This window comes from Amblyraja radiata, chromosome 1 (assembly GCF_010909765.2).
Source record: "Amblyraja radiata isolate CabotCenter1 chromosome 1, sAmbRad1.1.pri, whole genome shotgun sequence".
Lineage (NCBI taxonomy): Eukaryota > Metazoa > Chordata > Chondrichthyes > Rajiformes > Rajidae > Amblyraja > Amblyraja radiata.
In genome coordinates this window covers 61802125-61828377 of record NC_045956.1, presented here as the reverse complement: position 1 = coordinate 61828377, position 26253 = coordinate 61802125, and the positions used below count along the sequence as shown (strand labels likewise).

Sequence of the window (26253 nt, the reverse complement as noted above, 5' to 3'; positions counted from 1 at the left end):
CTGTGTTAAATTAATCAACCAAAAAAATCCTTTAAAAAAATAATCTCTTGAGAGAATAATTTAGAGAGGAGTTTCAATTAATTTTAGCAGGCACTGACTCCAAGAAAATGCAAGTTCTTCTCTCGGTGTCAGTTGCGGCAGGGGGTAGCATTCTTGACAGTGAGCCAGAAGAGTATGGATTCAAGTCTCGCCCCTGACACTGTAGCAGAAAAATCCAAGGCCAAAGCTCCAAATGCTGAGGGCATGTTGCACCATCATGTGCTGTTTTCCAATAAACCATTCAACCGGGGCACACATTTGCTCTCTGGACTACAAAAATCCTTTGAAAATATTTTGAAGTTATAGCTGTTCTTGGACCATATTTATCCCTCATCAAAATTGGACAAAATAGATTATTTTGGGAGAGCACCATGGTGCAGCTGATAGAACTGCTGCCTCACAAAGCCAGAGACAAGGGGTTTGATCTTGACATCGGGTACTGTTTGTGTGGAGTTTGCACGTGACCACTTGGATTTCCTCCACATGCTCCGGTTGTCTTCCCACATCCCAAAGATGTGCAGGTTTTTTGTAGGTTCATTGGATGCTGTGAATTGCCCCTGGTGTATGGAGAGTGAATGCAAAATTGGGATAACGTAAACTAGTGAACGGGTGATCAATAGTCATCATGGACTTGGTGGGCTAAGGACCTGTTTCCATGCTGTGTCTCTAAACTAAATACAGGGAATCGAGTGCCCACACTTCTCTGTGCCATTAGTAAGTGGCAGCAATCAAGAGTAAGATATTTTATAAATGCCATCTTCAGTCCACATATGAATTTGTACTAATCCTACTGTTATACCAGCTGTGCACAAAACCATTGGCTGTGTGCTTGTTCAGTCTTAGAAACACACAAAGCTGCAATGGTTAGTGGAATCATTGCTGTTGTTGGAAAGGAATTTAATTCAGGAAAACGTAACTGGCCATGACCAAAACTACAAAGATCCAGTTGCAGGCCTCTCTTGGTTTTCCATACCCATGGCAATAATTTAAAAACTCTTGTCTCCAAATTCTTCTGTTGCTGCACATTCCATTTACACATCTTGTCTCAACTACACATCCCATCTGCAAAAACTCATCTTGTCTCCAAATTCATCTGTAGCTGCAAAACTTGCGTGTCAAAATCCTTCTATTGCTGCACAACCCATTGTACCTACTCACCTTTGGTCTTTTGTACATTTTTTTTCTGCCTTGAATTGGAGTGTAAAGCCCCTGTCCCACTTCCGTGTCCTTGGCATGCTAATTACGCGACCTCGTGGTTGCGTTGAGGCGCGACGGTCCCGCGAAGCTCGCGCGCAACTTCATGCGTCCGCACAGCCGTCTGGAGCACGTGACGTCATTTGAAGATAGACACAAAATGCAGGAGTAACTCAGCGCGACCAGCAGCATCTCTGGAGAGAAGCAATGGGTGATGTTTCGGGTCGTGACCCTTCTTCAGTCTGAAAGAAGGGTCTTGACCCAAAACGTCATCCATTCCTTCTCTCCAGAGATGCTGCTGGTCCCGGTGAGTTACTCCAGCATGTTGTGTCTATCTTCAGTTTTCTTGGCCCCGCTCTGGGAGTAGAAGTGGGGGCGGATCCGGACCGCAATGGCCGTGAGCCCCAGGCCGAGTTCGGCGATTGTTTGCCTGCTTCTGCTGCTGTTGGATGTGAGACGTTGCCAGGGTCTTGGGCCTGTCCCACTTTGGCTGTCAGTTACTCGACAGGCCGGTGGCGCGCGAAGATTTTGTTCGCTACAAAACTTCGGAGCGCCACACGATACCGCGCACAACTCCATACCCCTCCGCACTTCTCAGTGGGACCGGCCCCGCGCGGCCACACGATGCCAGTGCGCCTCAACGCGACGACGAGGTCGCGTAATTTGCATGCCAAGGACATGTAAGTGGGCAGGGCCTTAAGGAGTTTCCTTCATCCTCCTCAAACAGCACTTACACAGCACTTGGCTGAAGGGTTTCGACCCGAAACATTGCCCATCTCCTTCGCTCCATAGATGCTGCTGCACCCGCTGAGTTTCTCCAGCATTTTTGCGTACTTGGCTATTAAACCCCCCACTCTCCCAACACTCGAATTCCCTTTCTAAACCTCACTGCCACCCTAAACTTCCCACAGCTTCAAATGTCTGGTACCGCTTCAAGAGTTATGTTAGTTTAATTGTAATTTGGATAGATAATGGAACATTGAAATTCTATTGATTCCAATGTAAATTCTAACAATAATTTTTTTCTATTACATCCTATCTTCTTGACTAGAATTTTCCAGCACTTTACCTTCACTACTATTGAATAAGTTAAATAAAGCAAAAATAAAATTGAACAGAAATTAGGAGGGAAAAGCCAGCAACTATACACATACCACTTACATACCAAACTGTCACCTACAAGTGGGCCTTGCGTGTTAGCAAGGAGGGAAAAAAAAGATACATTGACCAATTACAGAATAGATGATGGCAAACAATACAGACAACTGAGAACAGATAAAATGTTAAGAACATTACCGAACATTCACTCAGTTAAGCAAAACCCCAATATACTACTCCAGAACTATAAGCTACTCTGTCTATTAATAAACCTCAAATTTAATCCTACAGACAGGAGTGTTATATTTGTCTTCCTATTTAGGTCTCTTTGCTTTGCTTTCCTCCTTGAACGTGATCCTTAAAACTTTTCCCTTTGACCAAGATAATCTGCACAGTCCCAATCTGTTACTTGGTGACAAATGAGAAGGTCATGGAGAATAGTGAGGTCCACGAGGATCATACTGATATTCACGGGCAACAAAATCAAAAAGGAGGTATATTTTTAAGAACATGGATAAGTTCCAGGGCCTGATAGGATTTATCCCAAGTTATTTAAGGGGGAGGGGGGGGGGAAGAGGACATTGTTAGGATCTTAACAAAGATCTCCGAATCCTCGTCAGCCACAGGTTAGGTGTCAGAGAACTTGAAATAACAAATGTTGTTCCTTTGTTTAAAAAGGATGATAGGGACAGAGCAGTAAATTATAGGCTGGGTGAACATTACATCAGTGGTAGGGAGATTATTTGAGGTGATTTTTAGGAATAGGGTTTACATCTGGAGAAACGTGAACATTAGCAATAATCAGCATGCCTATTTGTTAGGGGTGGGGGGGGGGGAGGGGGAAGTGATGTCTTCAAAACTTGATTAAAGTTTTTGGGGAGGTGATGAAAATGATTGATGAGGGCAGCATGTGTTATCTGCATGTACTTCAGCAAAGCATTCAACAAGGTCTCTTGTGGTGTGCTTATCTGGAAGATTAAGGGACATGGGATCAACGAAGACTTGGTAAATTAGATTCAAAATTGGTTTGGTTGCTGAAGACAGAGGGTAGTGTTTTCTGACTGGAGGTTTGTGACTAGTGATGGTCCGCAGAGGTCAGTGCTGGGAACTCTTGTTTGTGATAAATATAAATTTTATTGATATGGATGAAAATACAGGCAAGCTGAATAGAAAGCTTACAGAAAACACAAAAACGGTGGAGTTGTCGATAGTGAGGATGGTTGTCAGAGGATACAGCAAGAAATAGAGCAGTTGGAAATATAGGTGGAGAAATGGCAGATGGAGTTGAATCTGGACAAATGTGTACTGTTAGATTGCGGGTTAAATGTCCGAGCAAAATACAGTAAATGGTAAAGACGCTTAGGGGCATGGATGCAGAGAACAGTCTTGGGGTGCAAGTCCATAGCTCATTGAAAGTGGCAACACAAGTAGATAAGGTGGTTAATAAAAAGCATAGCATACTTGCTTTTACCCGATAGGGGACTGAGAATAAAATGTCAGAAATCATTTTGCAGATGTATAAAACTTTGGTTAGGCCCATCCAAAGGATGGTCCCGACCCCAACGTCACCGACCCATGTTCTCCAGAGATGCCGCCTGACCTGCTGAGTTACTCCAGCACTTTGTGTCTTTTTGGTTAGACCACATTTGAAGTATTGTATGTGGTTCTGGTCGTCACATTACAGGAGATGGAGGCTTTGGAGAGGGTGCAGCTGAGGTTAACCAGGACGTTGCCTGCATTAAAGAGTATTAACTGTAAGGAGGTTGGACAAATTTGCGTTGTTTTATATGGAATGTTGGAAAGTGGTAGAAGTATATAAAATTAAGGAATGCACCTTTAGGATAGATAGTCAAAGTCTATCCCCCCCCCCCCCCCCCCATAGTGCAAAAGTCAAATATTGGAGGACGCAGGTTTAATGTGAGAGGGGGAATGTTCAAGGAGATCTGTAGTTAAGATTTATTTTCAAACATAAAAAGTGATAGGTGCCTGGAATACGCTGCTGTGGAAGTGCTGGGAGCAAATACAATAGCAACATTTAAGAGGCATTTAGACAGGCACATGAACAGGCAGGGGATGCAGTGGTAAAGACTATTTACAAGCTGATGGGATTATTTTATATTGGCATCCTGGTCAGCACAGATATTGTGGGCCAAAGGACCTGTTCCTGTGCTGTACTATTCTTTTTCTATATTTTTTAATTTTATTTAATATTATTTTGAACCACTAGGTTAAAATGCTATATAATTGCATGTACATAGGTGACCATCACTACATACTTGAAAAGGAATGTTCTTCACTACACCCCAAAGCTCTAACAATTTTAGAAATTATTTTATTTATGAGGCAGAGAGTGGACACAAATATAAGTAGCCAATAAAAAGGGATAAAATAAAGAGCAAAATACAAATTCAAGATGTAATAGTCTTGACAACACGCCTTTGTGTCACATTCGATGTAATTAGATGCTTAGAAGTCTCTACGATGCTTCATGGAGGTGTTGGCAACCAAAATGTGACATCAAGCCACAACTCAAGTGACTGCATTTTTGTTAATGAAAAAGTGTTCATTGAGGAGATTTCATGATCCAATCTGCACAGAAAATGTGCAAAAGCAATGGACACAAAGATAATCAGTAACAAATTTTGTAATTCTACTTCAATAACAGCAACGAGGGAGCCTGAAATCGGAGCAAACAAAGAGGGAAAATTGTTGTTGGCTTCAGAGGAAAGTGGCATTAATAGGATAATAGATAAGGACAACTTGAACAAAAGGAAGTACAAGATATTCTCAATAGGTAAAGCATTCTTATGACAACCACTCAGGTGCAAGAATTTTACAGCTCGAATTAGGTGAGAGGACATTCTTCTGGCAGATGGGTGAAGGTGATTGTGGAGGGAGCCAAGCAAAGGGTGATTGTTAGTGTGTGTGCAGGGGAGTGGAAATAAACATAGGCAGTGCATTTCTAAATCGTAACTCCAAATCCATAATGTACACACTACAGATGTTGGTTTATAAATAAGATGCAAAGTGATGGAATAACTCAGCGGGTCAGGCAGCATCTCTGGAAAACATGGCTCGGAATGTTTCACGTCGGGACCCTTCCACAGATTGCGATTATTGTTTTAAACAGCTTCCTGATATAATTCTGGTCGGGATCCTTATTCAAATCGATAATTATTGTTTAAACAGCTTCCTGATACCATGCCCCAAACAAGCAAAGAAAAAAATAAAAAGCAAGTATAATAAATATATGGAGCCCACGCACTTGTGCTATAAATGTAATCTCTTGCCAAGATGACAGTTTATTCCCTGTCAAAGTACAATGAGTAATGCACAAATCTACTTTTTTCCATATTTGCAAGCTATTATATAATAAAGTTTCTTAAACACTTCCCTGTAATCCATTGTAAAGCTCAACCATTTCTGTACTTCGATATTAAACAACAGGCATACTCTACATACCTTCAAGTCCTACGCTTTACTCACCCACATTACTTACACCTCCATCAAGGTCACTGGGTAACTAAAAATTCAAACTTTTTAAAGAAATGATAAGACAGCACAAAAGCTTGAACAATCTGTTTAAGGCAGCACTTTAGCCTTTGTAATTAGAATTTGTAAACAGCTTGGTGTAGTTACCCGATGAGCAAAACAGCCCTACAACTGGCCTTGGTGAGTCACTGATGAACTGCACGATGTACTGAACTCTGATGTGTTGGTAAATATCTAATATTATGCAAACACTGGTGTCAAGTAAGGGGAAGGTCAAGCTAAAACTCACCAATGTTCATAGAGGAACACAAGGTCAGTCTGTTTAGAGCCCATTCCATCATTCAACCAAGATCACAGCATCTGCCTGCATCATCATCGTACTCCTGTTATATATCCAAATTCCCAATCCTCTCATTTAATACAAATCCATTGACTTCAGTGTTGATTCCGTTTTAATTGATTCGCAAGCTTAGTTTAGTTTAGGTTAGAGATACACGGCCCTTTGGCCCACCGAGTCCATGCTGATCATCGATCACCCATTCACTATTCTATCCTACACACCAGGGACTATATACAGAAGCTAATTAACCTTCAAACCTGCACGTCTTATGGAATGCAAGAGGAAACAAAAGCACACAGAGAAAACCCATGCGGTCACAGGGAGAACGTACAAGCTTTGTACAGATAGCACCCGTGGTCGGAATCGAACCGGGGCTCTGGTGCTGTAAGGCAGTAACTCTACCGCTGTGACACTGTGTCACCCGAAGGGGCTTAGCCATATGGAACAGAAACAATAGAGAGTTGGAAAAGACAGAAGAAAAGGGCAGCACAGTGGTGCAGCTGGTAGTGCTGCTGCCTCACAACACCAAACACCCGCGGTACGACATGACTTTGGGTGCTGTCTGTGTTCTCCCCGCGATCGCATGGGTTTGCTCCGAGTTCTCCGGATTCCTCCCACATCACAAAGATGTGTGGGTTTGTAGGTTAATAGACAATAGACAATAGGTGCAGGAGTAGGCCGGCGCCGCCATTCAATATGATCATGGCTGATCATCCACAATCAGTACCCCGTTCCTGCCTTCTCCCCATATCCCCTGACTCCGCTATTTTTAAGAGCCCTATCTAGCTCTCTCTTGAAAGCATCCAGAGAACCTGCCTCCACCGCCCTCTGAGGCAGAGAATTCCACAGACTCACCACTCTCTGTGAGAAAAAGTGTTTCCTCGTCTCCGTTCTAAATGGCTTACTCCTTATTCTTAAACTGTGGCCCCTGGTTCTGGACTCCTCCAACATTGGGAACATAATTGATCTCTGTAAATTGCCCTGTGCCTAAGGAGTGGATAGGAAAGTGGGATAACATAGAACGAGTATGAACGGGTGATGGATTTGGTGGGCCGAAGGGCCTGCTTCCATGCTGTATTTTTCAATTCAATTCAAGGTGGATCTGTGTATTAGGGTGGAAACGATTGTTGAGGGAGTTGCAAAGGAGATGATTGTGGAAGGTAGGGAATGGGTAAGAATGTTGAGCGGTAAGAATGTTGAGGAGGAAGAGAGGATAATTTTTTAATGCTGAAGAGTTGTATTCAAAATCAAGACCCAACATAAAACACATGATATATCGAGCAGCAAATTTCTCTGTCCTCTAACAAACAAGACCTAGGCAATTAAATACATTTGTCTAGAACACTAAGTGCTGGAGTAACTCAACGGGTCAAGCAGCATCTCTACAGGACATGGATAGGCAATATTTCAGGGCGGGACCCTTCTTCAGGCTGATTGTAGTAGCAGGAATAAGGCTGGAAAAGAGGCGGGGCAAGACAAAACCTGACAAATGATTGGTGGATACACGTGGGTGGACAGAGGGTGATTGTTAGATGGGTTGACAAAGACAAGAGGTGAAAAGGAGATCAAAGGCTGCCAGATAAGAAAGGAAGAGGAGTGAAAGAGGAAGCTATTCGTGTGTTGGAGGATTCTAGCCTGAAGAAAGGTCCTTACCTGAAACGTTGCATATCCGTTCTCCAGGGATGCTGCCTGATTTGAGTTACACCAGCACTTTGTCTTTCTTTGTAAACCTGCATCTGCAGTTCCTTGTTTCTACATTTTGACTGGTTCACTGCAAAAGCTCCTCAAGGTATGCCTAATTTGAAGAGGTATTCATCCTTTCTCTTTCCTCTGAGTTTTGTGTGACCCTTTCTCTCCCCCCCCCCCCCCCCCCCCCCCCCCAATCCCATGTGATTGCTGGAATTTGAAAATGACCAGAAACATCACCTATCCATGTTCTCTAATGCCCGTCCCACTTAGGAAACCTGAACGGAAACCTCTGGAGACTTTGCGCCCCACCCAAGGTTTCCGTGCGGTTCCCGGAGGTTGCAGGTGGTTGCTGGAGGTTGCAGGTAGTGGAAACAGGTAGGGAGACTGACAAAAACCTCCGGGAACCGCATGGAAACCTTGGGTGGGGCTCAAAGTCTCCAGAGGTTTCTGTTCAGGTTTCCTAAGTGGAACAGGGGCATAAGGATGCTGCCTGACCCCGATTTATTCTTTCACCTAGTGTCCTTCTTTGTAAACCAGCACCTGCAGTTCCTTGTTTCTACAAGCTATTCCTGAACCTGATGGTCACGGTTTTCAGACTCCTATACCTTCTTCCTGATGGTAGGAGTGAAATGAGAGGGGCTCTCGCCACATCAGCTCTGGCGCACTTCGTAACTCTACCTGTACAAACCCTATTCTCCCTACTGACATGGAATTTGCAGGTCCTCTGTCTGCCATCTGTGCACCACCTCATGCCCATTACATCCTCTATCCCATTTCATCCATTCCATCCCACATATAAAGCAGAAGGAAGGATGGGGATAGGTGGAAGGGTACAGGGTGGAAGTGAAAGGATGCAGGATAGTGGGCAAAAATTGGGTGCACACCAGGGTGGTGAGAGGGGCATATGTAAGAGAGGGGGAGGAGAGGCGACTCTTGAGTTGGTCAATGATTGGATCGGCAGCAGGTGTGTGATAATGGGACATTGAGCATGGGGACTGACAGGGGAAGAGAATGATGGTACTGAGTTTCAGGGTACAGTATGGAGCTGGTGCTAGGTGAGCAGATGGACTGACTATGGAAAGGGCTGGGAAAAGGACAGTGGGTGCAGGCCCAAGGTCCAGGGTCGGGTGAAGCTGTCATTGAGCGGTGGGTGTGACAGGAGGGTGGTGGGTGGGGGGGGACAGTGGATTGAGAAATGGGAGTATCAGGCGAGGGTACCAAGTTGAGCTACTACCAGCGGAATGGCTAGACTGATAGACAATAGGCAATAGATGCAGGAGTAGGCCATTTGGCCCCTTGAGCCAGCACCACCATTCATTGTGATCTTTTCTGATCATCCACAATCAGTACCCTGTTCCTGCCTTTTCCTCATATCCCTTGTCTCTGCTATTTTTAAGAGCTCTATCTAACTCTCTCTTGAAAGCATCCAGAGAATCGGCCTCCACTGAGGCAGAGAATTCCACAGATTCACAAGTCTCTGGGTGAAAATGTTTTTCCTCATCTCCATTCTAAATGGCCTATCCCTTATTCTTAAACTATGGCCCCTGGTTCTGGATTCCCCCAACATCGGGAACATGTTTCCTGCCTCATACAGGGCCAATCCCTTAATAATCTTATATGTTTCAATAAGACTTGAAGGGCCGAGATGGCCTGTTTCCGTGCTGTAAGTGTTATATGGTTATATGGTTATAAGATCCCCTCTCATCCTAAATTCCAGTATATACAAGCCCAGTCGCTCCATTCTTTCAACATATGACAGTCCCGCCATCCCGGGAATTAACCTCGTGAACCTACGCTGCACTCCCTCAATAGCAAGAATGCCCTTCCTCAAATTTGGAGACCAAAACTGCACACAATACTGTGGGTGTGGTCTCACCAGGGCCCTGTACAACTGCAGAAGGACCTCTTTGCTCCTATACTCAACTCCTCTTGTTATGAAGGCCAACATGCCATTTGTTTTCTTCACTGCCTGCTGTACCTGCATGCTTACTTTAGAGGTCAGTGGGTATAGGGTGAGGGTCATGGTGTGAACAACGCTGCTGTCAGGTGGGCGACAGGACTAACAGAGGAAGGGGATGGTTGGTCCAGGGTTGGGGGTACTGTGTAAGTTGGTGCCAGGTGGGCAGAGGGACTGACAGGAGAATGTGGAGGAGAGAGTGGGTACTGAGTCTGAGGTAAAGAGTCAGGTGTATCGGTGGGCAGACAGAGTAACAAGGGAAGGGGATGGCGGGTGAAGGAGCAAGGGTACCGGGCAGATCTGTTCCTAGGTGGACACAGGGAGTGGTGGGGGAACTGTGGGGAAGGGGTCAGTGGGTATCGGGCGAGGCTCCAGGGCAGAGTTGCTGCCAGTGAGCAGCGGGACTGACAGGGGAATGGGATGGTGGGTGGAGGAGCAAGGACACAAAGCAGATCTGTTGCTGGGCGAGCAGAGGGGTAACAGGGCAATTGTGAGGAAGCGGTCTGTGGTGACATGGTCTTGCGTATCATGTGAAGGTACCGGGCAGAGCCGCTACCAGTGGGTGGCTAGACTGATAGGTGAACTGTGGTGATGGAGGTTGTGGGTGTAGGGTCTAGGCTACTGGACACAGCTGCTGCCAGGTGGGTGGCAGGACTGATAGGGGAACTGTGGGGAAGAGGTCAGTGGGTACAGGATCAGGGGTAGTGGGCAAGGGTACCAATGAGGAAGTGGGCTGTCGCTGAAGGATCGTGGGTACCGGGCACAGCTATTACCAGGCGGGCAGAGGGAGAGATAGGGAAACTGTGGGGAAGAAGAGGTCAGTGGGTACCCGGTGAGGGTACAGGGCAGAGCTGCTGCCAGGTGTGAGGTGGAACTGATAGTGGAACTGTGGAGAAGGGAGCGGTAGGTACGGGGTCTGGGCTACCGGGAAGAGCGTTGTTTGTGGGCGGCAGGACTGACAGGGGAATGTGACAAAGAGGAGTGTGGGTACATGGTCAGGGGTACCAAACAGAGCTGCTGCCAGGCGGGCAGAGACACTGACAGGGGAACTGTGGGGAAGGGGGAGCAGTGGATACGAGGTCCAAGGGTAGCAGGTGAGGGTACCGAGCAGAGCTGCAACCAGAGCGGATAGACCGATAGGTGAACTGACTGTGGATACAGGGATCAGTGGGTACGGGGGATGGGGTAGCGGGCAGAGCCACAGCCAGTGGGCGGCGGGACCGGGCAAGGTCTGGGTCCCGGGGCCTCTTCCAACGACTGTCTCATTCAAAGCGGCCGCCCCGCGCCCCCGCTACCGGCCCCGAGCCTCCAGCAGCCGCCGCCGGGCCCGCGTCTCACGGCGCCTCGCCTCGCCGCGCCGCACCTGCGAGCAGAAGAAGGAGCCGTGGATGCCGAGCTTGATGCAGGTGGGACACTGGAGCCGCGCCTCCCGCTCACAACCGGCCGTCTCACACACGCGCCGCACCATCTCCCCGTCCGACGCCATGACAGCGGCCGAAAGGACGTCGGGAAGGTGGAGGAGCCGGAGCGCCGACACTGGGAGGACCCACCCGGCAGCGGCGCGTGCGCTCAGACCACCCCCTGGCCATTGGTACCAAAGATTCTAGAGCGGATTGGTACAGGGTGAGGTTGAGTGTGGATAGTGTGCAGCGGGAAATACATGTGTATATATATGTGTGTGAACCACTGATAGAGTGTGAGGTTGAGTGTGTGTGGGATGGAGAGTGTGCAGCGGAAAACAAATGTATATGTGTGTGTACCACTGATAGAGTGTGAGAGATGGAAGGCGTGCAGCGGAAAACAAATGTATATGTGTGTGAACCACTGATATAGTGTGAGGTTAAGTGTGTGAGAGAGATGGATAGTGTGTAGCGGGAAACAAATGTATATGTGTGTGTGTGTACCACTGATAGAGTGCGAGAGATGGAAGGTGTGCAGCGGAAAATAAATGCATATGTGTGTGTGCACCACCGACCACTGATTATGTGCGTGAAAGATGGAAAGTGTGCAAGGGAAACGAATGCGCGTGTGTATGTGTGTACCACTGATAAAATGTGAGATTCAGTGCAACTGATTTTGTGTGTGAGAGCGATAGAAAATGTGGAAGGGAACGTAAATGCACGTGTACGTGGGTGTGTACCACTGATACAGTGACACAGAACTTCGAAAAATAGGTGCAAGAGTAGGCCATTCGGCCCTTTGAGCCAGCACCGCCATTCAATATGATCATGGCTGATCATCCAAATCAGTACCCCGTTCCTGCGTTTACCCCATACCCCTTGATTCCTTTAGCCTTAAGAGCTAAATCTAATCTTCTCTTGACAACATCCAATGAATTGGCCTCCACTGCCTTCTGTGGCAGAGAATTCCACAGATTCACAACTCTCTGGGTGAAAACGTTTTTCATCATCTTCTCTCTGGGTGAAAAAGTATTTCCTCGTGAGTGAATGTGTGTATGAGAGATAGAAATTGCAAGGGGAAATAAATGCATGTTTGTGCGTGGGTCTGTACCACTGATGGGGTGTGAGATTGAGTATGTGTGAGAGAGATAGAAAGTGTTCGAGAGAAAATAAATGTGTGTGTGTGTGTGTACATGTACAGTATGAGATTCAGTACAACTGAGGGCGAGAAAGTGCAAGGAAAAGTAAATGCATGTTTGTGTGTGGGTGTGTACAACTGATACTGTGTGGGTTTGAGTGCAACTGAGCGTGTGTGCCACTGATACAGTGTGGGGTTGAGTTTGGTCTGTGTAATAGACTGGATAACAGCCAAGAAGGCACACCACCTCTAGGCACAAGGAACTACAGATGCCAGTTTACAAAGAAAAGAACACAAAGTGCTGGAGTAACGCAGAGGGTCAGTCAGCATCTCTGGAGAACATTTCAGGTGACGTTTCAGGTCAGGACCCTTCTTCAGACAATTCCACCTCCTTAGGAGACTAAAGAAATTTGGCATGTCTCCAGTGACTCTTACAACCTTCTACACTTGGACCATAGAAAGCATACTGTCATTTACCAGAGAACGGGAATCAAGAACTAGAGGACATAGGTTTAAGGTGAGAGGGGCAAAATTTAATAAGAACCTGAATGGGAACTTTTTCACACAGAGGGTGATGGGTGTATGTAATGAGCTGCCAGGGGAAATAGTTGAGGCAGGTACTATAACAACATTTAAAAGACACTTGGACAGGTACATGGTTAGGAAAGGTTTAGAGGGATATTGGCCAAACATAGGTAAATGGGACTGGTGTGGATGGGGCATTTTGGTCAGCATGAACAAGTTGAGCCAAAGGGCCTTGTTTCTGTGCTGTAAGACTCTGACTCTATGAGTGCAACTGAGTTTATGTGTGTGCCACTGATACAATGTGAGACTGAGTACAACTAAGTTTGTGTGTGAGAGAAAGAAAGTGTGCAAGAGAAAATAAATATATGTTTAATGTGAAATACACTTCCAAATTGCAGATTTTCTGGAGAAAATGTAGGCGACCTGTATTGTATACAGTTGATCAAATATGTCTGGGAAATAAAGTTATTGGGTCAATATAACAGTATGAACATTAAATTCTCCAATTTTAGGTGATACCTCTTCCTCCCCCCCCCCCTCTTCCCTGTACCCCATGCTGGGGGAGGAGGGAGGGGGGGGGGTGCACACACATTTCTTCACTATCTCACCCCACCTTTCCTCTGTCCCTTCCACCTATATTCCACCTTCTTATCCATGGACAGGTTGGGGTGAAGTAAAATGCCACCTATCCATGTTCCCCACAGGTGCTACCTGACCCGCTGAATCACTCCTGCACTTTCTGTCTTTCTTTTGTAAATCAGCATATGCGTTCCTTGTTTTTCCCTCTAAACATTTCCTATCCATGTACTTGTCCAAATGTCTTTTAAAACCTTTGAGATATGTTACCATATAATATGGAATATAAATACAAGGTTTTGCTGAAGATGGTCCTAAATTGATATTCATCAGCTCTGAATAGTTTAAAGAGACACTTTTCCTGAGATAGCACTCGTGTTTATTTATTCAATGTGTTTTGAAAGGCTTTTATTTGTCAGTAAGAATGAAGACTTCACAGTTCCACGGGCTGCTTTGTTAATGCTGTATAACACCACTTTCACGGGTCTATTGTCTCTCAAAACACATGAGCACAATAGGACGAGTTCTTAGTTCTAAACTGTTGCAGCTCTGTTCCCTTCAACAATGAATAACCCAACAAATGCTTTGTAAGCAGTCGCAATCTCGTGAATGAACTGGAGACTGGAGCCTCGCAGTATCAGATTCAAATTTGTATAAATCTGAATCACTACAGCTGATCACACACAAACTGTTCACAATTTCAGGAGATACAAGGAACTGCAGATGCTGGGTTTCAAAAAAAGACACAAAGTGCTGGGGTAACTCGGCAGGTCAGGCCGCATCACAGGAGAATATGGATAGGTGACATTTCGAGTTGGGACCCTTCTTCAGACTAATTCTCGTAGGAGGGAGAAATTAACCCTTACCCCATCCACCTACATCCCTTCCTGCATCCGTTCCTCTGGCTTCACTTTTCGTACATCTCTCCTTATCTCACAGTCTTCTGTCTTCTTCCCTGTATGCTCCCATCGCTTACTAAGCTTTGTCCTGCCCCCACCTGGGTTTGATCCTGACCGTGCGTGCTGTCTGTGTGGAGTTTGCACGTTCTCCTTGTGACCGCGTGAGTTTCCTCCGGGTGCTCCGGTTTCTTCCCACATACCAAAGACGCGCGGGTTTGTAGGTTAATTGGCCTATATAAATTGCCTGAGTCTGTAGGGAGTGGATGAGAAATTGGGATAACATAGAACTAGTGTAAGCGGGTGATAAATAGTTGGTGTGGACTTGGTGTGCTGAAGGACCAGTTTCATTGTGCCTTGCAGCATGAAAACAGCGCTACAGACCACAGTGTTTCTGGGGAGCATGATACTTGGTTGTGTTGGTTTATTATTGTCACGTGTACCGAGATACAGTGAAAAGCTTTTGTCTGTCTGCTATTCAATCAGATCAGATAATACTATACACAAAAACAATCAAGCCAAACATAAGTTCAGCAGGTAGAGCAAAGAGAAACATATCAGAGTGCAGAATATGGAATTTCAGCTTTGTTACATTACACCTCCATAGAAAATTGCCAATGTTCACAATGAGGTAGGTTGGAAGATCGAGATTACACCCTAGCTTATGGAAGGACCATTTAGCAGTCTGATAACAGGGGAAGAGGCTGGCAGTACATTATTTCAAGCTTTTGTATCTCCTGCCTTCGGGAGAGCAGAGAAAAGGGAATGACCAGGATGTGAGCTGTCTTTGATTATGTTGGCTGCTTTCCTCAGGCATCGTGATGTGTGAATGAAAAACAGGAAGGGCTGCAACTCTCTCCTGTAGGAAATGGAAGACCAAGTTAGCTGTTAGCTGCATTCCTGAGGCAGAGTGAAGTGTTAGATAGAGTGAATGGTGGGGAGTCTGGTCAGTGTGGTGGACTGAGCTACATCCACAACTCGGCAATTTTGCGGTCTTGGGCAAAGCTGGTCCCGGCAAGATTCAGTGACAGTTTCTTCCCAGCTGTCTACCTCACTGGAGACCCTCAAACTATCTTTATTCAGACTTTACTGGAATTTATCTTGCACTAAACATTGTTCCCTTTATTATATATCTGTATACTGTGGATGGCTCGATTGTAATCATGTATAGTCTTTCTGCTGACTGGTTAGCAAGCAACAAAAAACTTTTCCCTGTACCTTGGTACATGTGACAATTAAACTAATCTCCCATCGCATTAATGTGGTCAGGCACCGAGAGCAATATGTTACTAGTATTTCCTTTTTTCAAGGGGCGTCACACTGGTGCAGCGGTAAAGTTGCTGCCTTCCAGCGCCAGAAACCAGGGTTTGACCCTGGAGTTTCTCATTCCTGTGACTGTAGTTTTTTTCCAGGTGCTCTGGTTTCCTCCCACCTCTCAAACACGTGCAGATTTGTAAGTTAATTGGTCTCTGTAAATTGTCCATAGTGTGTAGGATAGAATTAGTGTATGGGTGCTCGCTGCTTGGTGTGGACTCGGTGGGTTGAAGGGCCTGTTTCCACGCTGTATTTCTAAACTAAACTAAGGTAAAAAAAACTAAGAGTCAGAACCATTTTCCCAGTCTGGAAATGTCAAAGACTAGAGACCATAGCTTTAAGGTGAAGGGGAAAATTCAAAGGAGATGTGCAGGGCAAGTTTTTTTTTTACACAGAGACTGGAGAGTACCTGGAATGTGCTGCCAGAGGGGGTGATGGAAGCAGATATGATAGTTGTGTTTAAGACTGTTTTAGTTAGGCACATGGAAGAACAGGGAATGGAGGGGCATGGATCACGTGTGGGCAGGGGAGATTAACTTGGTATGAGGATAGGCATTACACCGACATTGTAAACTGAAGGGCCTGTTTCTGTGCTGTACTGTCCGATATTCATATTATGGCCTCTTTCAGCACAAATCCCATTTGCGTTCATATTCCTATAAACTAATTGGGAGCCGTAAGTTGGCAGCCTAAGTATTCTCCATTTGGTTTAGTTTAGTTTAGAGATACAGCATGGAATCAGGCTGTTCGACCCACCCAGTCCACTCAGAGCATCGATCATCCTTTCTGTATAGTTCTATGTTATCCCACTTTTGTATCCACTTCGTAGACTACGGGCAATTTACAGAGGCCAATTAACCTACAAACCCACCTGTCTTTGGGATGTGGCACATGTGTTTTAGAAACAAGGGACAGCACTTGCTGTTTTACTAAATAAGCCAAGTGCTGTAGTGACCAGTATCTGCAATTCCTTGTGTCATTGCTTCAACAGTATCTCCCTTGTATTGACTTCATGACACTCCTGGAACTCAATCAATGACCAAATGCATTTTGGAAATATTGTCATAACACAGATCACAACATTTCAAAGAAGTGTGTATGGTTTGATTATACTCGTAATATTTGACTAAACATTTGTTTTACTGTATCTCAGTACACATGACAATAATAGACCTATACCAATCCATGGAGATACGAGGAACTGCATATGCTGGAATCCAGAGCAAAATTGAGTGATCTGTTGGGGGATCTCAAGCCATTTATTGGTATTGGTTTAATATTGTCACATATACCGAGATACTGTAAGAAGCTTTTGTTAGTGGAACTCAGCAGGCCGGGCAGCATCTGTGGAGGGAATGGACAGACGATGTTTCAGGTCGGGACCCTTCTTCAGACTAGAGCTTTGGACAAAAAGCTTTCCAATTATATCAGATAATAATATGCATGAGTACAACTAAGTCATACACAAATACAACAGGTAGAGCAAAGTGAAAACACCAGAGTGCAGAATATAGTTTACAGCATCTTGATCCTGCATCAACATTCTTAGTATCAAGATGTTAATGATTTAGCATATTTATCATGTTTTGGATTGATGTTTCATTATGGAAGTTATGTCATTATAGCATTTTCTGTTACAATGGCATTGTTTTGTTTCTTCCCAGCCCCTAAAATACTCATATTCTACCTTGAGGCAGCACGGCATGCACAGTGGTAGAGCTGCTGCCTTATGGTGCCAGAGACCCGAGTTTGATCCTGACGATGGTTGGTGTCTGTACAGTGTTTGGACGTTCTCCCTGTGACCACGTGGGTTTTCTCCAGGAGCTTTGGTTTCCTCCCACATTCCAAAGACGTACAACTTTGTTGGTTAATTGGCTTTGGTAAAAATAGTGAATAGTGTGTAGGATAGTGTTAGTGTATGGGGATCTCTGATCGGCTTGGACTTGGTGGGCCGAAGGGCCTGTTCCCATGCTGTATCTCTGAACTAAGCTAAACTATTGTCTAACCGATAAATTATATCTAAGAGTTGCACAAGGACTTTGGGCTTTTGTTTTGCATGGCATAGGTGTTTATTGATTTTTTAGTGTGGTTATTATGTATTGTCTATGTGTATTGTGTTACAGACATGTTCTGCTGCTACAAGTGAGAATGTTATTGTTCCATCATCGGTATGACAATTATACACTGTTGCACTAAACTTGTGTGTAGGAAACAACTGCAGATGCTGGTTTATATCGAAGATAGACACAATAGCTGGAATGACTCCTTTATACTGAATGTACAATACAATATACAATACAATACAATTTATTTGTCATTTGAACCCCATTGAGGTTCAAACAAAATGTTGTTTCTGCAGTCATACACACAAGAAAGAACCAAGACACAACACAATTTACACAAACATCCATCACAGCGCATTTCCTCCTCGCTGTGATGGAAGGCAAAAACTTATCTCTCCCCTGCACTCCCCATTCCCCTCCCGATGTCAGAGTCAAAGCCCCCGGCGGGCGATGGTAATTGTCCCGCGGCCATTAACGCCGCGCCGGGTGATGCAAGGCCGCGCTCCGGGTCTTGTTGTTGGAGCCCCCGGCGTGCGCTAGCAAAGTCCCACAGTCATTCCAAGCCGCGCGGGGCGATGATGTAAGGCCCCGCTCCAGGTACTCTTCAACCCCGCAACTCGGGCGGGTGAAATCGCCGTTGCGGAAGCCCCGAAAAGCGGTCTCCCAGCAGGGACCCGCGGGCTCCCGGTGTCACTGTCCACCAGACCTGAGGTAAGCCTTCGAATCTCCGGGGTCAGGTCGCAGCCGAGCGCCACCACAGCTCCACCTGCTCCGAACTCGGCCAGCTCCACAATGGTGAGTAGGTCCGCAGCTCCGTGACTGGAGCCCCAGGTCGTTCCTGCTGGAGGCCGCTCCACGGTGCTAGGCCCCAACGACAACGGAGACCCGACAGAGAAAAGGTTGGGTTCTCCGTGCAGGGGATAGATTTTAAAAGTTTCCCCCACCCCCCGCCCCCCACACACATACCCACACACATACACAAAAAATAAAATAAAAACTACATTCAAACGAGACAAAAAATAATAAAAAGACAGACGGACTGCAGAGGCCGCTGCGACGTGAGTCGTGCCGCCCACCGACAGGAACGGAACTGCAGATGCTGGTTTAAACCGAAGGAAGACACAAAAAGCTGGAGTAACTCAGGAGGGCCAGGCAGCATCTCTGGAGAGAAGGAATGGGTGATGTTTTGGGTCGAGACCCTCCTTCATTTTCAAGTCGGAAGATGGGTTCTGACTCGAAACGTCACCTATCCTTTTCTCCAAAGATGCTGCCTGACCTGCTGAGTTAATCCAGTTTTTAAGATAGACACAAAAAGCTGAAGTAACTCAGCAGGGTAGGCAGCATCGCTGGATAAAAGGAATAGGTGACGTTTTGGGTTTAGACCATTTTTCAGTCAGAGGAAAGGTAAATAGAACAAATGATGAAAGATATACAAAAAGCAACAATGATCAAGGAAGGGTGGAGCCACAACTGTCCATTGTTCGCTGTGGGCTGCATTTTGCTCCAGTAATTCAGCACTGGCGTCTTGATTAGTATGGGTGTCGGGGGTTATGGGGTGATGGCAGAAGAATGGGGTTGAGAGGGAAAGATAGATCAGGGTAGACAGAAAATACTGGAATAACTCAGCGGGACCAGGCAGCAACTCCCGCTGAGTTACTCCAGCATTTTGTGTCCACCTTCAATGTAATCCAGTATCTGCAGTTCTTTCTTACACAAGATATATCAGGGTCTCGACCCGAAACGTAACCCATTCCTTCTCTCCAGAGATGCTGCCCGTTCCCCTGAGTTACTCCAGTTTTTTGTGTCTATCTTCGGTTTAAACCATCACTTGCAGTCCCTTCCTACACAATAGATCAATCATGATTGAATGGCAGAGTAGACTTGATGGAGCGAATGGCCTAATTTTGCTCCTAGAACTTATGAATTTGTGTCTATCTATTAAACATGCTTGTCTAAGTTGTCTGGCATTGCTGTGCATTCATGAACAGCTGGAGAATGAATGAAGGGCCAGCGCCAAGGGCGTGGCTTCCAGGAGGGAGAGGCGGGGCTTGAGGCGTGCTCTTCAGTCGGCTCGCGTGAAGGCCTGGCCAATGTGGTGACGTAAAGGGGCGGTGTACTGTGGGCGGATCCATGTGTGGCAGCGACAAGGGGCGGGGTCGAGGCCTTTATGAATGGGAAGGGGCGGAGCCTGTGGTAGAGCATGGGCGGGGCTATGCGTCACGGTGTGGGCGTGGTCTCAGCCGCAGTGCTTGGCATGGCGTTTAAGAAGGAACTGCAGATGCTGGAAAATCGAAGGTACACAAAAATGCTGGAGAAACTCAGCGGGTGCAGCAGCATCTATGGAGCGAAGGAAATAGGCAACGTTTCGGGCTGAAACCCTTCTTTGGCATGGCCTCGGGATTAACGCAGGTCATGGCGGTGACAGCAGAATGTGAACGTGGCCTTGGCAACGTCGAGTGGGCGGGCCCATACCGGCACAATGGAGGCGGGGCTGGCTCGTCGGAGCGTGGGCGCGGCATGATCGTCATAAAGGGGACGTGGCCTCGTTGCCAAGGAGTCGGCGGGCCCATAATGTTGCGGCATAGGCGGGGCTTTGGCGTCACATGCCTCGGTGCCTGTCAGACGGTAGGCGGGGCGGAGGCGTCATAATGGGGGCGTGGCCTAATCCTGCCTGGGGTGGGGGTGGGCGTGGGCGGGGCCTCGTCGGCCGCCGCCGTTTGAGCCTTGTTTCTTTCAAAATGCTCCTACGTCACGGCGGCCTGCCGGCAGGGTTGGAGGGAGCATGCGCGCGCCGGCTCGCCGGGCCGGCGTCACGTGACGCAGCCGCCTTCAGTGAATCGGCGGGTGCGCTCGAGGGCTGGACTCATACACACAAGATGGCGGCGGTGGAGTCGGTGAGTGACACTGGATCACGGCGCTGGGTGCGCCGAGCCTCCCATACGCTGCACCGCCCGTGAGGGGAGCCTGGCGGCACGGTTAACCACCGCACGCTGTCTCCCTTCAGCGGGGGCGGCGGCAGGCTGGGGACAAAGTTTCCGCACACGTGTGTTCTCGGGCGCCGGGGCCCCGTGGGCGGCAGAGGCAGCATGGCCGCGGCTTGACTGGAGCCAGGCCTCGACCGCCGGGGGAGGGGATCCACATGGCACGCAGCCCGGGGATCCTTAAACCTCCCGCCTGCCGTGTTCTCCAGTGGACGAGAAGAGGTCTCCTGTTCTCCTTCACCCTGAGGTGGTGGAACAGCCGACCGGCCGCCCCAGGATGGGGGAAGCCAACACCCCCACCAGTCGCTGACCGAAAGCCCCTAAACGTGCCTTCACTCCTTCTCTTCGTGCTGACGGGGGGTAAACAAAGTAATGAAAAGCCGGCGTCACCATCCGCTCGCATTTCGACCCATGTTTGTCATTGTTTTCTTTTAAAATTTGTCAGTTCTTGTTTAACTTAATGGTCTTGTAACTTTCTGAGTTTATAGAATATTTGTGTTATAAAAGTGAATGATTCTGACGTTTTTATAATTATGATGTAATATGAAACTTTCAAAATTCTAAATGTTATCAGCTTTTCTATATTCGGCACCCGTTCGCTTTATTCCCCCCGCCCCTTCTGTCGATTCTGAAGTAATTCACTTGTTGCTGTAATAGGCAAGAAGTACTTTATCACAATGGGGTGGGGTGTTTTCCCGCAGCCCCATAGCGGGCTATCTTCCAACAGCCAGTGGCAGTATAATGCTGACAACTAACGGGGCAGCAGTCCAGACATAACGGATGGTTGAATGATATCTGCCTCTCGGATTATAACCTTTCCCTAACTTTTGATTGTCATACATGATTACCTCGCTTTACCTCCACGTCAAACGATATACTCCTTTTGATCCCACATCATGTCTTCTGTGTATTTCTCTCAGTTTGGAAAGCATATAATTCAATGACCTAGACATAATATTTAAAACTGAGTTCTCTGTGACACCCTTCCTACAGGGAACGTTAGTGGGGGGCTTCACTGGTTCTCTTTCCCCTTTTAACCAGGTGGCCCCAACTACTCCCCACCCATACAAGAGTCCCCATGCCCCCTCCTCACTGAACACTCACCACCACCACCCCCACCACCATCTCCGACATCTCCCTACCATTTCTGGATCTCACCGTCTCCACCACAGGAGACAGACTATTGACCGACATCTACTACAAACCTACTGACTTCCACAGCTATCTAGACTACACTTCTTCCCACCTTATTTCCTGTAAAGAAGCTATCCCCCCTACTCCCAATTCCTCCGTCTACGCTGCATCTGCGCCCAGGATGAGGTTTTCCATACTAGATCATTGGAGATGTGTTCATTCTTTAGGAAATGGGGGTTCCCCTCTTCCATTATAGATGAAGCTCTCACAAGGGTCTCCTTGATATCCCACAGCTCCGCTCTTGCTTCCCCCCCCATTCGCAATAAGGACAGAGTCCCCCTTGTCCTCATCTTCCACCACATCAGCTGTCGCATACAGCACATAATCCTCCCAACACTTTTGCCACCTCCAACGGGATCCCACTACTGGCCATCTCCCATCTCCACCCCCTTTTGCTTTCCGCAGAGACCATTCCCTCCTCAACTCCCGGGTCAACTTGTCCCATCCCACCTAAACCACCCCATCCCCAGGTACTTTCCCCTGCAATCGCAGGAGATGCAACACCTGCCGCTTTACCTCCCCCCTCAAATCCATCCAAGGACCCCAACAGTCTTTTCAGTTGAGGCAGAGGTTCACTTGCACCTCCTCCAACCTAATCTACTGTATCTGCTGTTCCAGATGTCAACTTCTGTACATCTGCAAAACCAAGCGCAGACTCGGCAATCTTTTCGCTGAACTCCTCCACACAGTCCGCCTTAACCTACCTGATCTCCCGGTTGCTTAGCACTTTAACTCCCCCTCCCATTCCTAATCTGACCTTTCTGCCCTGGACCTCCTCCATGGTCAGAGTGAGGCCCAGTGCAAATTGGAGGAACAGCACCTCATATTCAGCTTACAATACAATACAATACAATTTTATTTGTCATTTGAACCTCATTGAGGTTCAAATGAAATGTTGTTTCTGCAGTCATACACACAAGAAAAAGACCCAAGACACAACACAATTTACACAGACATCCATCACAGCGCATCTCCTCCTCGCTGTGATGGAAGGCAAAAACTTATCTCTCCCCTGCACTCCCTTCCCTGCACTAAGGTAGCTTGCACCCCAGCAGTATGAATATTGACTTCTCTAACCACAAATAGCCTTTGCTTTCTCTCTCTCTCGATCCCCTCCCCCTTCCAAGTTCTCCCACTAGTCTTACTATCTCTGACTACATCAGTGGTTCTCAACCTTTTTGGCCACAGGACCACATCAGACATTTTTGGTCAGAACCGTGTCCCCCAAAATAAAAATTGAAAAAAAACAGCCCGATTTATGAAAACATGTCTGTCAATACTCAGTCAATGGGATGGCTGAAATTGCTTCGAAGCCATCAGGCGATCAAAACGAGGACGAATGCTCGATAGGCAGCACCTCATGTCAGCGTCGATCACAAGCCTATTGCGTGCCTTCATTTTCAGAGTTACCGTGGTTAAGAATCCAGCCTCACAGCGATAGGTTGAGGGGGTATGGACCAATAGGGTCAGGGCCCTCTTCGAAAGAACAGGACAGTCCTTCATTTTCAGCCAAAACGTGGCGAGCTCTTGTTCCATGAAGTCACTCTTGAACTGCGCATCTTCACGAATTCGGTAAATTTCATCCTTCCCAGCCACAACAGTATCGCTGATGGCACCGTCTTCAACAGAAAAAGGTGGGACAATCCATTCATCACGAGAGCGTTCGTTCAGTCAGGGGAAATAAGGTTAGATGGCTTCACTAATTGCCAGAAGGTGAGTTGCGATCTCCTCGTGGAAGTGGCATTCGGCGTCTGGAGTAGTATCCAGGAGTGTCGTCATCTCAGGGAAGATAGTCGTGTCACCGTCCTGGACTCTTCTCTAGTAAAGGTGAATCTTCCTCCTGAACGCTGCCACTTTGTCATGAGCCGTGTGTAGCATTGGAAGGTTTCCTTGAAGTGACAGGTTCAAGGAATTCACCTCGGCGAAGAAGTCAGCCAAGTAAACAACCTTCATCACGAACCCGTTCATCCAGCATCTTTTCATGAAGCTGATTCTCCTTCTCGGTACACCGAGTCTCCAAGAACGCGCTATTTCCTCTCGAAGTTGAATTGCACGATTGTGAACTTTACCACGCGAAAGAAAGCCAGCGCACCTCTGTGTGGAATAACAGAACAGTGAAATTGAAGATTCTTGAGTTTGTTGCGTTCCCTCGGATGTGGTTCACAATCTTCACCTACTCACTGTCTGGCCATGCACGAACGCTAATACACGGCAGCTGACAAGTATGAGCCTCGATCGCACATGATCCAGGCCACACACAGTTTTTGTGCGTATACGTACGCTCATACGCAAACAAAATACTGTGTGTGGTATGTACCTTTGTTAGGTTCCTAAAAATGGGCTCAACAAATTGATGTTATTTGTGACCCACGGAAAACCCCCAAACAACTCCCATGGGGGTCACGACTCCCCGGTTAAGAACTGCTGGACTACATTCTATCTCTGTCCCGCCCACTCCCCTGATTTCAGTCTGAAAAAGAGTCTCGACCTGAAATGTCATCCATTCCTTCTCTCCAGAGATGCTGCCTGTCCCGCTGAGTTACTCCAGTATTATGGGTCAATCTCTGTGACACCTGATGGATGTGCTGTGTATAAGGCAATAGAAGGGGCAATCAAGTTGTGAGTGTTTGAAAGTAATGTTTGTCAAAGTGTTAAGGGTCCCGACCTGAAACGTCACCATTCATGTTCTCCAGAGATGCTGCCTGACCTAAGTTAGTCCAGCTTTTTCTCTTTGATAGCATCTGTAATACCATATGTTAACATAGAAACAAAGATTTACTTAACTACTCTGCACGTTCTGCCAAACAATGTTTTTTAAAATTTCTCACGAGATGCTGCCTGACCTGCATAATTAGTCCAGCACTTTGTGTCTCTCTGTGGTATAAACAGCATTTTATTACCTCAAACAAATTTGCTATTTTGCTAATACCAATACAAGCAATGGAATTTCATTATAGTTTCTAAGTGGAAGATTTATTGCTGCAAGAACGTACAATGTTTGTGCAAATTATTCCCTCATCCGCTAATGCTATTATTGTTATTATTTGTTCATTATAACATCAATACTGATTTTAGCTTCCTGCACATTTAGTCACTATGTCATCTTCAATTTGGCTTCCCACTATCAATGATCTAACGACTGGAGCTCCTTCCATAAAACATTCTAAACATTCTCCCTGTAAGGTGCTCCTTAAAGCACACCTCTTCGACCAAGCTTTTGATCATGTGCGGTGATGGTACAGTTTGCGACAGGGTCGAAGTTGTTACGTAAATAAAAGCCGCTGGAGATATTTGGCAGTTTGAATCTAGGGTGTGAGGAAGAAGGTACAATATTTGGCACCAAGATCTTTTACTGGGGTGAGAAAACATGAACTAATTTTCTATTGACGATGGATATCAAGTAACTGCCTGTGTTTTCAAAACAAATCATCCTCTATTCCAAATGACTGACTAAGAAGATATAGGGCATGGGCAAGGGCAGCTTAGGTTTGTAATGATGCTCCTGTACAATTAAATGCTCTGTTGCACTTAACTTTTGGGCTTGCACATGATGAAAGGTTATTTGACTGAGACATTCATGGTTGTTGGTGTCTGAAACTATCTCTGACATGAATCATCACCTTCAGGGAAGAGATGAGGGGGGAGGGAAGATGGATTTGGAAATTATGTAATTAGGCTTCCTTATATAGGAACCAGTAAGTAAACAGAAAAGTTTCATTCACCTGTGACCAATGCAACAAATGTATTCGCTGTGTGTTTCTCCTTTCCCCATCCCGCTCATAACTCAATAGTTTCTTGATTCATTTTCTGTTTAGATGCACGGTGTATAACTAATCTTCACCAATATGTTTAAGCATGAGAAAACTTAAAAAAATCTTTGTTGCTTTTGACTTAACACCACCACATTATCAATAAATGTTGTGTTCCAACAGCTGTGAGGCTGACACGTGGGTAGTTGGTGTGAGCTGGGTTTTTTTAACCGAGAGGAAAATCAAAAAGTTGGTATTGCAACTTGGCTGATTATGTTAACATTTCTTTGTGAATAGGAGTGATAAATGTCTAGCTTGTTCAGCAAGCCATTTATGCAACGGCACACACCTGTTTGGTTGCAAGTTGCTCTCTGCAGATTCCCAGAAATGGACAAGAACCAATTTAGGGAGTGAAAAGCCCTGGAAATTCCCCTCTAACCCCCTAATGCCCCTGTCCCACTTAGGAAACCTGAACGGAAACCTCTGGAGACTTTGCGCCCCACCCAAGGTTGCCGGAGGTTGCAGGTAGTGGAAGGTAAGACCTTCGGCAACCACCTTCAACTAGCATCGCAGCCGGCTTCGACTAAAAAATTACCAATTTTTAAAAC

At 46.4% G+C, this 26253-nt stretch overlaps 2 protein-coding genes across 3 annotated transcripts in view; one reads left to right on the top strand and one right to left on the bottom strand.

Annotated features, from left to right (window-relative positions):
- The window catches only part of metap1 (methionyl aminopeptidase 1), a 54848-nt gene extending 43514 nt beyond the window's left edge, over positions 1–11334 (bottom strand). Inside the window, exon 1 of one of the 2 annotated variants that reach the window (XM_033022712.1) lies at positions 11173–11334. In XM_033022712.1, the coding sequence (XP_032878603.1) occupies positions 11173–11295 (123 nt within the window). In that variant the 5' untranslated portion in view covers positions 11296–11334. The remainder of the gene's footprint in view (positions 1–11172) is intronic. The other variant, XM_033022719.1, reaches the window with a different exon arrangement.
- A 9082-nt stretch (positions 11335–20416) lies between these two features.
- The window catches only part of eif4e (eukaryotic translation initiation factor 4E), a 36105-nt gene continuing 30268 nt past the window's right edge, over positions 20417–26253 (top strand). The window contains exon 1 of the mRNA XM_033022690.1: positions 20417–20615. Within this exon, the coding sequence (XP_032878581.1) occupies positions 20460–20615 (156 nt within the window). The 5' untranslated portion in view covers positions 20417–20459. The remainder of the gene's footprint in view (positions 20616–26253) is intronic.